We start from the raw sequence: 15,228 nt of genomic DNA, 5'->3' as shown, positions 1-15,228 counted from the left end.
CTTAAACTGTTAGAACTTTTTGATATTTGTTTTTGGAGTCCGAATCGTGACTAAAGATGTTTTTATCTGATACCGCAATGAATCCCCAAGAAGCTTACGAGCTTTTCAGTTAATAAATTTTTGCAGAAAAAAAATCTTTGTCAAACTTGCTTTCCAATACGCTGCGCAGTTTTTATCAGGATACAGCTATTTGGTTACGTATATAGTTGGGTTCGTTTTGTTAAACTTGAAAATCTTGCCCGCACCGGAGTTCAATAGATAATAATCGATTACAATGGAAAATTGTTGTCTAAAATGGTGTCTTGATAATCCATTATATCTGCAAATTTAGACCACGAAATCGATTATAATGTCATTATAGTCGATTATTTTCGAAAAAACACAATCCATTAAAATCCATTATAATTGGTTATAACGGACTATTATCTTTAGATTATTTGTAAAATCATTCGCAAAACTTGCAATAATTCTGCGTTACTCACGCCTTACTCGCAATCTAAAACTACTCAAATTAACCCGCTACACTTTGCCCCCCACATCCGCATTTGCGCCCTCCCATCCCACTCACATCCTCATTTAAACCACTCCCCTACGTTTATCCCTACGCACACCCCCATATTAACTAAAGTTTACCCCCAAACTCAGCCCCCCAATTTACAGCCCCCCAGTTTAATTACCATTGAGCAGGGAAAAGGGGAGGGGGTTTACTCAGTGTGATCAACGCCTATTTACCCCTTTCTCCATTTTAACCGACTCACCCAAGTTTTTTGTTCCACTGAATGGGATGCGGGGTAATTTGATATGGGGTAAACTGGGGGGAGGTGAATTGGGGAAGGGTTCGTTAAAAGAGGTGATGCAGTTTACGAAGTGACGTGAAGTAGAGAAAAATTAACTAGATATAAGTAAAAGTAAAAATTCATGAAAATTAATACGTAGCAACTGCACGAAACAGGAAATGAGATAACTTTGAAGAAAAAATAGCAAAACTCATAAATTCTTCAAGAAAAACACATCATAATCGATTATATTATTCTATAAAAGATTTTTGTGACTAAAAACATTATGCTTGTAGTCCACTTTTAATGGATTAATTTCGATTATAATCGATTAAAATGGATTACATTGATTAGAAAATATAGGATCATAATCAAATTTTGATAGATTATACTCGTTATTTTTGTAACTATATAGATACTGACTATGAAATGACAATATAATCAATTATTATCCATGGAACTCCATTGCGAGTGACTAACTTTGATCCCTTCAAATACTATCACTTAGCATATGCCAAATTATTCATGTCTAATTTTTACGCTCACTACAAAGTACACAATTTCAGTGTTTATTGCAAAACTGACGTTCGCTTTTCAATTTTAGTTTTGATTTGTTTTTAGAATTTCAAAAAGGTAACTGGAATACAAATATCCCAAATAATCGAGAAATCGCATATCCTGCAAAAGTTTTGATAAGACTTTCAAGGTTTCTGTTTTCTATTTTATGGCTTCGAATAAAACAATTGCAAATCTGTAGTCAACAAAAATTAAACCTTGCTTGCTTTGTGTTTTTAGGCTAGGTAAAAATTTCACTGTTAATGATAATTAATATACACTCTTCAAGTAAACATTTATTTTCAAATGTTTAATTTTTTTTCAAAATTTGTTTGTGATTCAATGGCTTAGTTCGAAGAACCTCTTTAAATTTGAAATGATGATTTGTTTCCAAAAATTTTTGCAGCTATTTGATGGAAATTTATTTTGTTTATATCACAGAGCTTGTCATTAAACCTCAATTGTATTGCTAATGCAGTCACTATTGCAATTTTCTCAAATGTCTTGAGATTTAAAATTACTTAACCAATCTTCACAGGGAGAATTTGTTAAGTAGCAATTAGTTTAACAGAAACCACAAAAGGATAAAACCGAAAATACCACTAAAAGATCATTTCAATAAAAGAATGCAGCAATAATCATCAAAAGTGTTATTCCAGAGACTTTTTTGCAATCAAAATGTAAAATCCAAAAAAGTCAATTTCGCATAAGTTTTGCTTGTAGCCTTTTCCAAAAATTGTTGTTCTTAGCGAAAGAAAACCAACTACTACATGTAAAATTTATGAACAGTACCTAAGGAATTAGTTAGTTGATTCGTATTGATAGAGTTTTGACCGCTTAATTGATAAGGAAAAATTATATTTTTGAATCATCAACGATGTTGAATTTCCAAAAAAAAAAACGAAATAAACTCTAATGGTTCAGTAGGAGTTTTGTTTTCCGGAGTTAAAATTTTAGTGAATAAGTGGGCAATAAACGTTTTTTTATAAATTGGCCGAGTTTCTTTTTTTCATTCTCTAAAATTTTTTTTGCATGAGTTTAAAAATATATCAGCAGAGCGAATGTGAAACATCCACGACTTTTTCTATGTGGATTCGCGCTGGATACTGATTATGATTGTTAAAAGCTTTTCAATGAATAACGATGAAAAACTTACAGAAAGGTTTTCCCCCTTACGTCGTATAAAATACAAACAAAAATTGTTGCTTTAGTAGCGTAAAAGTAGCGACAAATAGTCTTAATTCAGTTTGAACAAACTTTTGAGCCGGAATTTTTCCACCCACGCGCTAAAGAATGAAATATTTTGCCTGTTTATTGTCCTAAGTAGGCCGAAGTGACTATTTACAAACCACCGTTCGTTTCCTAGTTAAAAACTATCAAAGACATCAGTATCAATCAGATTGTTATAAAAATTCCGCAAAAATGACTAACTTAAAAGTCGATTTTTTTCTGGGGAAAAAATAACAACCCGAGCGCAAACATTTTGTCATATATTTTGAAACTTGGATCAATACTGAGTGGTACTGCATAATTTAGCGTACTTTATCAGCTCAAAAATTTAGGTTATAACAAACTTGAAAACAAAGTGCAAGCTCAAAATTAGTTATGTTGGAGATTCATTATTGTTCAATTACTTTTTGTCAGCTCTGGTTTTCTCGTCAGTTTTTACTTAATCAAGATGTTTTTGATTTCCGTTTTTCTAAAAAATGGCATATGAAAGTGTGAATTTTTTGCAATTTTTTTTACCTTGCTACACTAACTTGAATAAAATGCCGGGTTTTTGTACTTATTCCGCCAACGATAAATTCAGTTAATAACTTTGTAGGACAAGCCTTATGGTCCAACATCGGTTATGAACGAGATGCCCATCACCACTAAATGGCGCAGGCTTTTCAAACAAATTTATCCACGGGGATGAGAGAACAAAAAACATATTTATATATATATTTTCTAAGTTTGAGAGAAAAATTTTTAACAAACAAGTAGCTGCTGAAATTGATAAATAAACGAAAAAATTTTAAAGACTTTCAATAGAAGAGGAATATACCAATTGCCGCGTCGATCAATCCGATAGAAATACTCATAAAACTCAATTGTTTTAAGACGTCTGAAAACAAGCAGAAATTGTCTAATCTCCTAGACTGGGTATTTTCAAGTGGTCATTCATACAATTTATAACGATCAATGTGAACCTATACTGGAAACAATTTATTATAATTATTAATTGTGAATACAAATTTTTGTGTGAACAAAAAAAAAGCCATTTTCAACTGCGTACGCATTAATAGTTGGAGGGATTTAGTTCGATATAAGACTCGAATTTATCAGATTTATTTAGTTTATCTGCTTTTTTGTAAGCGGACAAAGAAAACCTGAGTACAAATTTGATCAGAGGTATCGATAAATGGAACAATGCTTTTGACAATATCATATTCGGTTCTGTTACCGTGTAACATCTTATAAAAAATTACTTTTTTTAAGTGAGTTAGTAAAATTACGAAAACATACATAGCAAAAAAAGGCAACCGACTTAGTAAAAATAACGTCTGATTTCAAACGAAAACTAGCTCCGCTTTACTTTTCCAGCTTATAACGAAAAACCTAAATGAGCTTAAGTTGGCGGGGAATATCAGTACAATGGTCGAGCAGTAATAAGTTTGTTTAAGAAGGAATGCAACCCGAGCAGTTTCGAAGCAGTAGAAAAACTACAAAGAAAACTTCAATTACAAACACTGACCAAACAACTAAATTTTTCGTAATTGTTAGATTTTTTGATTACGGCAGACAACAGCGGTTGTTAGATTTGGATTTGTTGTTCATAGATAAAACTTCAATTGAACCTTTTTTTAAATAGGTATGTGATGAGGGAAGTGCTGAAAAATAATAATTGAAAATTTTCAAAATGTCTGTTGCTAAGTTTTTTAAAAGTCAAAATTCAGCAAAAGCAAATCAGTTTATAAACATATCTATGCATAGAAAACCTACACACATATACACACACTCTACAATCATAATTTGTGTTTTTGATTATTATGATTGCTTGTATCCAATCTAGTACAATTTGTATGTTTTGGAGGTTTTTAAACAAAATTCTTGCGTTTTTCATAGCGTGATACCCCAAATTTTTTTTTAATTGGTTTCTTTTGTTGGTCGACCAAAATGATGTCGTGGAATGAACCATGAGGTAGTCGAGGTATCAAAACTGTATGATTTTGAAACATACTAAATGCAGCCAATTTAGTTATCTGTTCACAAAATTTCTCGACGCAATATATAGCTGTTGCTCACCTACTATACCACATGTTATGCGACTAAGTTTAAATGTTTTTGGTATTAAATCTTTAGTGAGCTACCGCGAACTGCGTTTTTTGTTTGCTCAAAGTACTAATTTTTCAAAATTTAGTTGATATAAATTTCTTCCCAAATTTTTAGTTTCTTCTTTTTGAAACTTTAAAGTTACTTTGTATTACTTGAAATTTTAAAAAAATTAACCAAATTTGTTAATTTTGATTATTAAAATTAATTTTAAATGATTAATTGTGATTAATAATTAACAAAATTAATAGGCAAAAAAATAAAACTTAATGGCGTAAGTTGCTCTTCTTGTTTTACTGAGCTTGTTTTATTCCCCCTCCAAATTATTATAAACTGTTGCCAGAGGCACCTTTAGATAAATTTTTGTGCCAGTTGGTCGAGACAGGATGTCGTGTAAAAAATACCAAATGGACCCTTTGGTTGGTGAAGGGGTCGAACTCGTTAGTGGCAGCGGTGGTTAGGTCCGAACACCTTCCTCCCCTAAATCTGCCCATAAATTTAATCATGACTGATATAGCTTAAAAAAATTAATCACACACACGTTTAATTAATTATCTTTCTTGAAAAAACGCACAACAGATAAATATCAGTTCAGTTCAATTTGCTCAAGGAAGCATTATTGTTTCATTCTGAAAAATTGATTTCATGTAAAAAAAATCAACCCGCTGCACTTAATTTTAGATAAAACATAAAAATCGTTTCCTTAAAATTTTGTTCAGCTATTTTGATCTCATGGTAAGAAATATTTTAAATCATCATTTCATTTCTCAACTGTTTTGTTTCGAACAGTGTAAAGTCAGATGATCCCATAAACAGAAACTATGATTAGAATTTATAACCTGGGCTAGAGATAAGTAAAGTCATCCTCGTTGAATCAACACGAAACAGTAAAACTTCACCATCTGAAGAAACCAAACTAAGACTAAAGATTACACGTTTCATTGCAACATAAATCATCCTGTTTTCGCCCTAATTGATTTGTTCAGAGTATTTTCCATTGATAATTCAAATATACTATCGATTGATAAAGTTTTCGCTCGTGATCCGTATTTTACAAAGTATGATAAATCTCAAATGAGTCAGATTTAACTACAATGTTGCCTTAAACACGTTATAGTCTTCATTATACAAACATCTTCTTTGTATTTACCTGAGCCAGACAAAAATCAATGGATAAAATTAAACTCGTTCCGAGACAATTTTAAATCCATTTATGAAAAACTTAAAGTTTGATGTTTTTCATAAAATTTCATCAATCGGTTAATATATGTTTTAATCAAGTAAAAGAGTGATTTACACCTTGACTATTATGGCGATTAAGTTTCCGTCTTACAGAAGAAAGGTTGCGTTGATATTGGCAATCATAGAGTGCTTCGTGTTCGCCGGCACTATCTTCGGGTGGAACTCGCTTACCCACGTGTTCCAGTCGCAGGGCTATTTCAAATCAGGTAGACTCATTTAAACTTACCAAAAAAAAAAGAAAAGATAAATCAGGATTTTTTTTTTGTTCGGAAACTGTTCGGAAATATTTCCAGTTCTCAAAATTTTTGCGTATGAAAACTATACGTATGAAAATTATTCCGTTTTCAATTACTAAATTCATCTCACCTCCACTTTCAGGTGTCTCAATTTTCAGGTTTCAAAAAACTGCAACGTAATTTTGTAAGACCTGAAGTTTGTGACACAGAAAGTTTAGGAGTAGTCAATTCCTGAGAAAAAATTAGTTTTTGAAAACCAGTTAATTGTTAATATCCTAAACGAAAAATTTTCGAACTGATAAAATGCCCGGAACAATTTCTCGAACAAAGTTTTTTGTGTAAATTTACAATTAAGTTCCAGTCATAACTAGGGTTCTTTGATTTACAAAATGATAACTCTATCAAAGAATTGGTAATAGTATAAATAGTATAAATAGGCTTGTTGTAAATAGGCTTCAATCCAGAGGCACATGCCCTTTCCATGCTATGAAATAGATGAAATAGGATAAGGTGGTGTTTTAGCAATTTAACGTAATGGTTCGTAGTTTAATACGGCCCAAAGCAGACCTATAATATGCTTAAGTTTCAATTAAATAGCTGTACTGTACCACCTATATTTATTCTTTTACAAACATAAGCAACAAACATAGCTGGTTAATATGTAAGTAGCACAGATTATTCCGACCATAGTCTTAAACACAGCCTTAACGCGGCCTCAAGAGCCATCAAACGAGTCTACATCCTCAAAGCGCTCTCCGGGACCAACTGGGGCTAGCAGAAGTTGCACCCCATGAAAGACATTGAAAACCTCTACCAGGGGTGCAAAATCCTCCCAGTGAGACGCCACCTGCGCCTTAAGACCGCGCAGTTTCAGACCTCTCGCCACCTCAACACCCACCCCAGCAGAAGCCAGCTAGTCAACGAAAATCCGCCCCGTCTCGTCAAGCAAACTCAAACTCTGAAGAGCAATGTGTCGATGAACTCGCAGACTCCGACGGGGGCGATCCTACTAACGAGTACCTAAGGCTCTCAGAGAACAAATTTAAGCGGATCATCAGGACGCTCCACATCAACGAGGTCCAAGACTACCAGTTACTCCCCTCTTTTAAGTTCCTACCTAGGAGAATCGCTTCACAAGAACACCCTCCAACCTGTTTTCAGACTGCCAGAGTTAGACACCCACATCACCGCCCACCTGTTCATCTGCACCATAAATCCAACTACTCTCACTTCCGTCCAGAACGCAATCATCATCATCATCATCATCATCATCATCATCATCATCATCATCATCATCATCATCATCATCATCATCACCACCATAGTCTTAAAGATACAAAAACAAAGTTTTTTTAAAATAGTGTCGTTATTTTCGGCGTGGCTTGATAATAAGAGTCGAACTAAAAATATGGATTAAACTGTTTTAATAGTCATAATAAGATAAGCAAATTGAAAAAAAAATAATTGTATAAAAACGACTGTAAAAACAAAAAAAAGACTAAAGAAATTTCTCAAAAATCGTTCTTTTTTTTGCAGTTTTAAGTTTTTGAAGTTTTTGATTAGAGAAAACGCTGGAAAAATTAATTTTATTCAAATATTTTTGATTATTTACGATCAAAACTATGGTATTGTAGGTTTGTAAGCAATTTATATAAGGTATTATAAGCCATTTGTTCGCTCAAAATAAAACAAAAATCAAAAATTCAAACCGGTTCTTCGTGACACTGGGAAAAGTTTTGGAAATTTAATGTGGTTCAGTTCACGACTGTAAAGGCTGTATTATGATATATCACTCAACCCACACCGATGATAAATTGTGGTACCTGATTTTCCGTGGACAACAAAAAGAAAAGGAAAAGCTAAAACATACCAAAATACAAAAACAACAATACTGCTCGTATAAGGGCAAACCCCTGAATGATCCGATTGCATTTCAATTTCTTTGAACTCTCTGGAATAGTTTGAAATCAAAATATTCGATAGAACTTTTTGAAAAAACTTCAAAACTTTTGAGTAGTTCAAATTTAAGTAATTGATAAAATTTGGAAAAAATGGAAAAATTTCAATATTTATTTTTAAATATTCTTGAGAATATTTTTCTTCAGTGATTTTGTCTGGTTTAAGCAATATATTAAATAGACCTAAAAGATACCTCAACCCAATTTGGAACAGTTTTGGAACAATTACTATTAATTTCTCCGCTTACGCACTAATAGCACAAAATATATTGATTTAAAATTCCGTCAAATTGGTAGTATTAAGGTCGAAATTCGTTTGAACAAAAAAACAAACCACCCAGAGCACAAAATTTTTGTCACTTTTTTCGAGAAGAGTCGGAAAAGTTTCCGAATCAGAATGCTTGCATAAAAACTACAAACAATTTGCTTTTGAACTTCTACAATAGCATCCCATCGGGTTTCCTTCGGACATCCACTAATTAATCAGGCTAACTATTGATTGATCTGAAAGACGAATTGTAATAATTGAGCACCCATAGATTTCCACAGCAACTAGACAGCAACTAGACTTTTTCTGATCTAAATAGGAGTCTAACTTTTTAACAATTTTAACATAAGTCGAAGCCGCCCAAGTCTTAACTAAAAACTATTAAACTTGCATTATCTTTATTAAGATTTGAACGATTTGCTTTCATTCAGCTAGTAAATAGTTTGAATCTGAATGTGCACATGTACTATGCTCAGGTTTACCAAAAGTAGAGTTATTATCTGCAAAAAAATGTTTGTTCTCAACCTAAATGACTCCAGATTATTGATACAGAATTTGAATAAAGCGACCCAAGCATAGACATTTGAGGTACATTACGATAAGAGGCAGCAAAAAGCCCTGTATCCTTAAGCTGCCTCCTGATCTATAAATAACTTCTTATGTGGCCTAATCGATTGCCTCTAATACCATAAAAGATTTCTCAACTGCAAAGTAGGAGCATCTAAGATGTTAAATGCTTTTCTGGGAGCAATGAAGAAAGCATTTCCAATACATTTTTTCTTATTCTACCATGTTTTTTGGTGAAAAAGTTTTATTGTTTTTACTTTTTTATTCTTTTATTGTAAAGTTTTTCAGCATCATTGTACCTATTTGTTTGAAAATTTTGATAGTCTTCAAGACGTCAAAGAGTGGGTCAATAAAAATGTTCAAAATCCTTTCTCAACCAATTGGGTTATGAAATGGGTTCAAAGTCATCCTAAAAATAACAAAAACCATCTTTTAATAAGGCCACTATTATTACATACTTTAATACACGCCTAGTTCTTTACTTTACTAAACAGCAGTGGTGCATATTGAGCTAAAATAGTCTTACAAAGGTTAAAAAAGAGGTTTGAAAAGCTCTAGAAACCTTTGCAGAGATGTGGAAGAAGAGTGATCTTGTTCAATTTCTTCAAGTGGAATCCAAAAAATGAACTGATGATTTTATCTTTTTTTGTTAAAAGTGTATTTTTTTAACAAAAAGAAGACAAATAAAAATCATAGAGTTTGTATTATTTAACATAAGAAAAACAGAGTCTACAGAGCTTAAGAGGCAGTCGGAACATTCAGGGCTTCACCCTGATACGAGCAGTCTTGTAAAAATTTGATTTCAAACTCAGCCAACTTTGGTTTTTAATATCAAATTGGGACATATATGCAACATGAAAATAAATTAATTAACCGGCTATATTTTTAGATGCCGACTATAACTACATTTCCCAACATCCTCTCAACTCATCTTCGTCTCATTCAACGGGTCTATTTACTTATTCCGCCCAAATTCGTAAATATCAAAATATGGAAACGAGGATTGACGATGCTCAAATCTGATTGGCTGAAATTACATGCATAGCCACAACCAAATTTGAAAAATTTGTCAATGATTTTTTTGATGCGCTGCTATTTTGTTTTGGGCGGAATAAGTAAAAAGACCCCCATTTACTCACTGCAGACGACCAACCCCACCCAACTCACCTCCCCCACAAAACTCTTGTGACATATGTGGATGAGGAGCAAGACAGGATGTTTAACCTGGTCTTCATCTGGGCTCTGTTCTTCTTAAATGCATCCACTATGGGCACTGGGTGGCTGTTTGATGAATACGGAACACGGAGGTCCAAAATTGTGCTCATGTTAGTACTTTAATTTAATAATAATCACAATACACTGCTTCCAGAATTGGTCACTATTATTCAAATTAATATTCAAATATATAATCATCTTACAAGATTCAAGACTGGGGGATTGTCAATAGACAAATTATGTCTGTTTTCAGACGTCTCAATTTTCAACATTTTCAGCTGCTAGCAATCTTGATTTGAGCTGGATGAAAGATATATGCAATGTCTTTTTTTCATTATAAGAAAAATAAAAGTGAAATATTCGAATAAACAGATTTACTAAAAGAGAGCAATCTACCGTTTTTGATTATACTCATGTGACTATTTTATGTCATTATGGAGACTTACGAAAAATTGAACTTTAACAGAATTAGTTAACAAGAGCAATCTGCTAATTTTGAGCACTTTTTCTATGCAATTTTTATTTGATGACCTTGAGAAGCAGATTCCGCCAAAAAGACTCTCCCTTTGTTTTTATTTTGTTCTCTCATTCTCTTTGATTGTTTCGGCAAAGTTTTAACATGTTTAAAGACTTGTCTCTTGAATCCAGGAACACACAGACACAAAATTGTGCGCCTATCCTGTGCACAGTTTGGCCTCGTTATGTTTTTTTTTGCAATTTTTTGTTTTAGCTGAGGCCTTAAAGATTAGATTTGATTGCATGTAGCATGCTGAATAATCCAAAATATATTTATTTAGCCTTGACGAATGGAAAAAAATTGCTTTTGTTATGAGTGAATCCTTGAAAATAAACTATCAATCTTTCCATCAAAATGAAATAAAATCATACTAAATTTACGGTTGCTCGTTTTAGGGCAAAGCTCTTAGTGTTCTGACTTCAAACTACAGGGTGTTTCAAATAAACTGTAATGTTATAAAAGCTTCTCATTTCATAACTGTTGATCAGTTCGACTTCAAATTCGGTGATATTATGTAGAACAGGCGGAGATTTGATAAAACTCAAAAAATGCGTTGATGAATTGAACTCGATAGTGAATACCCGCGATTTTCCAACTATCTCACGCTTCCACGCAACAAAAAAATTTTTAAACTATTTGTTCATACGTAAATGAAAACAACGAAATGGTTTTCACAGTAAACGAAGAAAAACGGATCATTTGTTTGTTTGCAATTTATGAATCCCCAACTGAAGTTCGGAGAAGATATATCAATGAATATTACATTGCCCCACGCGTTGCATCAACACTTCAACTTACGCAGTTTATCAGAGTGTGGAAACGGTTCCAAGAAAGAGGCGGGTTATCGAAATTTCAAGGGCAGCATCGAAAAGGAACGGGGTTACCAGGAACCGATGAAGCGAATGCTAGTATTATAAGACACTTTGATTTTCATCCTAAAGATTCAATAACTAAAGCAGCAGCTGATTTGGGGTTGAGCCGCACCACAACTTGGAGAGTCGCTAGAGCTGCCAAAATGAAGCCCTACAAAGTGCTCAAAACACACCAAATTAAAGAGACGAACTTCGGCTTGAGACTTACTTTTGGTGTCTAGTGCTTGAGCAAGATTGAAACAGCGGCAGATTTCACATCACGGGTGATTTTCTCAGACGAAAAGTGGTGGGTGCTCGACAACTCTCCAAATTCTCAAAACGAAAGGAGATGGAGTTTATTTAACCCCAGAGAATACGCGGAGTGCAAGTACCAGGGCAAAAAGAAAGTGATGTGCTGGATGGGTTTCCTTCAAGGAGCTGTTCTTGGCCCGTTTTGGTTCGTAGACGAACATCAACGACCAATAACACTGAACCAGTTTTCGTATCTGAACATGCTGGAACACGACCTCTGGCCAGTCCTTCGAGAACGACGAAACTTGAGGCGCATATGGTTTATGCAAGACGGAGCCACATGTCACTGCACGGGACGCGTACTCAGTTGGCTTGGGACAAAGTTCAACGACAGAATTATAAGTAGACGAACCCCTATACCCTGGCCACCTCAGAGTCCGGACCTGAATCCCCTGGATTTTTGGCTGTGGAGTCATCTGGGGAAAATTGTTCATGCTGCGAATCCACGAAGTATTGACGAACTCATGCAAACTGTAGAAGATGCCCGAAATACAATAACGCCCGATAATATCGAAGAGTCATTGAGAAATTTGACGAAAAGATTACAAAGCTGTGTTGCTCAAAACGGCGGACACTTTCAGCATCTTTTATAAAACAATTTTATCAGATATTCAAATCTCCGCCACTTATCTATCTTGTGCAGAAAAAATTGTGTATTTATCTCTTCTCAAAAAAAAGTTATAGCGTTTTATAAAATTACAGTTTATTTGAAACACCCTGTATTATCAATCAAAAGCTTTTATACTGGTAACATATTAAAAAGAGCAAATAACATTATATATTTGAAACAATTTTGCTCTCCTTGTGGCGAAGCTCTGAATTTTCCGAGTGTCTTTTTTGGTCTATGGAGCGGCCTTAGCTTTAAAAAATGAAAAAAATTCCAAAAAGAGGGGAAAAAGTTATTTATCCTTCTAGTCGATATTTAAAGAGTAGAACCATGTACTTTGCATGTAGCAAAGTGATAAATATACCAAAAATAAGCCTGAAAATAAATTGGAACGAATCTAAAACAGTAAATCTCCGCCTACGCGTCAGAAGCACGCAAAATATTGCGCGTTGATTATCCCAAATTGGCCATTTGTTGGGTCACTCTGTTCTGGCAACTCACTGGAATGTTTTTGGTATTAGGGGCAAAAGTAAATAGCGTTTTTCAGTCCAACGCTCTGTAAGAAGAGTTAAGTATCTGAACATCCTCGAAAGTTTTTTAAATCACTGATCAATCAACTGGTACGTTTGCTTATAAACTTGGCGGTAGGTCATAAACTCATTTTTCAAACATCACAAACTCCAGAAAATCTGTGAGCTCGAGGCTCGCTCTTTTTTCATAAACTGTGACAAAAATGAATTTGTAGTTGTTGAGTTTTTTTGAATCAAAAAATGCGACCCAGATTTATTCTAGCTTAAGTTACTATATTGACCAAACGTTACAAAAAACTAAGCCAAACTGATTTGGGCAAATTTAAAACATTGCCATATCAGCCTTGCACGAACTAGTAATATCAGGATTACTCCTGCTTCCACAGCTAAATGAAAACATCGAAATACAGACAAATGAGAACACGTTTACTTTGCTTTTGTCAAGCCAAGACTTTAGGAGCTCCGCGGCGCTTTCGTTTAGTATATGATTGAATGAATTAACTCGAATCGAGATAGCCTGAAATCAGTCCTAATTTCTTATTCTCATTTCTTGCGCGTCTCCAGTTGTCGCGAGAAGGACATTTGTGATATCGAGTTTTTTATCTTGATTTTTACCTTGAAATCATAAAAAAGCAGCTTCCTTGATTTTTTTTTCTATTTCTTTGATCAGCTAGTTTTTGATTTTTAAAATAAAATGAGAATATTTTTTTTTTGCGTTGAAAAAAAATTGATGTTTTTGGACAATCAGGATGCTTTTGACTCTAGTTTCAGATTTTTTTTTCATACCAAAACCCGAACTTTTTGTTCCGACCGCTGAAAATAGGAAGGAACTTTGTATTCGAATGTCTTTTAGTGTTTTTCCAGGCAAAATCAGGTTTCACAAAATTTTATCGGAATTTGTCGAGTCATATATCATATTGCAGCCCTTTCAGTCGTGATAAGAACAAAATCTAAAACTTTCAAAAGATTGCTTCATTGCCGAGAAAAACTGGTTTGAAATTTATCCTAATTTTGAGCTCGCTATGTAGAACTTTATTTTTGTAAGACTTATTGGATGGAATTTATTTCTGATAACAAAAAAAATTCTTTTATATGGTCTGATTAGCGTTTAATTGGCAAAAAGATATTCTTAAAAAAACTTAAAATTATCGTGAAAAGTGTTAGAAATTTTTTTTGTGGTTTTTTTTTCATTTTAATTTTCTATTATACATTTTTTTTCCAAAAAATGTTTTTGATCTTGTTTACTTCATTATTTTACGCTCGAATCACACGACCCACTGAAAACAACACTAAACTGAACAATTTTAAAAAATCTATTTTTTTCTACGAGATGGTTGGAACTTTCTATTCTGTGCTACTTGCACAGAAACCGGCTATCCTTGTTTATTCTAAATTTTTGCAGATTTGACACAAAAAAAATTGACAAAATTTTAGCATGCTCAAGATGTTACTCCCTACAATTCCTGTTTTAAGGACAATGTGGGACACTTTTAAAATCTAGTTTTTCTTTAGTGAAGATGGAACTTGCGCCGTCGGTAAAACAAAATGTTGAAAAATACCATTCTCAGACCCGGATTAAACTGAAATCACTGAAGTGAGAGTCCTTCAAGTTAAATATCCGTTTTTTTTCCAGAAAAATTAATTTGGATAGTTTGATATGGGTCATAGGAACAATTGAGTTGAAATTTAAAATGAAATTTGTCCAAGGTGGTCCTTGAAAAGTTGGCATAGTAGAAAAAAAGCGCGTTTAAATGTCAGCGTATCTTCGTTGGTTTTTTAAACTCTGGTTGGTGTTTAGAATATGTCTTGCCTTTGGCTACATCTTATTCGGTCTCAGCTCAACAGGTAAACTTCACTCATTTTGCAAAAATTTAATTGTTAAGGTTTGGTTAAAAAAATCTTCTAGATTGTTCTAGAAACTCCTTGGCTTCTGTTTCCTGCTTCTGTGATTGTATCTGTCTGTGGAAATGGACTCATGATCACAAACGTCCACGTGAGCAAATATTATGATTTCATTCATCGTTTTGTTTTCATAAATGTTTTCACTACTCGGTTCAATGTCCTTTGGAGTATAAACAGCGCAAAAAACTAGAAGTTAATAAAATGAAATTTTTCGGCACATAATAGACAAAACTCTCCATTATGTCATAAAAAAGGTTCGGCATTATGGTAAAAGTTTCCTTAATTTCTGAGGCAGGTAAAGCTTGATTCCAAAAAAAGAATGATATTTTTGTGATGCATTAAATTGACCTTTTTAGTTTTATACTATTTGTAATAGT

At 33.5% G+C, this 15,228-nt stretch overlaps 1 protein-coding gene across 2 annotated transcripts in view; it reads left to right on the top strand.

Moving 5' to 3' along the window:
- Positions 1–5,523: 5,523 nt before the first annotated feature.
- LOC134855200 (equilibrative nucleobase transporter 1-like) overlaps positions 5,524–15,228 on the top strand; it is a 42,366-nt gene continuing 32,661 nt past the window's right edge. The window contains exons 1-6 of one of the 2 annotated variants that reach the window (XM_063871646.1): positions 5,525–5,633; positions 5,928–6,094; positions 9,807–9,866; positions 10,062–10,242; positions 14,748–14,794; positions 14,866–14,942. In XM_063871646.1, coding sequence (XP_063727716.1) covers positions 5,956–6,094; positions 9,807–9,866; positions 10,062–10,242; positions 14,748–14,794; positions 14,866–14,942 — 504 coding nt within the window. In that variant the 5' untranslated portion in view covers positions 5,525–5,633; positions 5,928–5,955. Of the gene's footprint in view, positions 6,095–9,806; positions 9,867–10,061; positions 10,243–14,747; positions 14,795–14,865; positions 14,943–15,228 lie in introns of both variants that reach the window. The other variant, XM_063871644.1, reaches the window with a different exon arrangement.

The sequence above is a fragment of the Symsagittifera roscoffensis genome, chromosome 10, assembly GCF_963678635.1.
Source record: "Symsagittifera roscoffensis chromosome 10, txSymRosc1.1, whole genome shotgun sequence".
NCBI lineage: Eukaryota > Metazoa > Xenacoelomorpha > Acoela > Convolutidae > Symsagittifera > Symsagittifera roscoffensis.
This window is presented reverse-complemented; position numbering and strand designations above follow the sequence as displayed.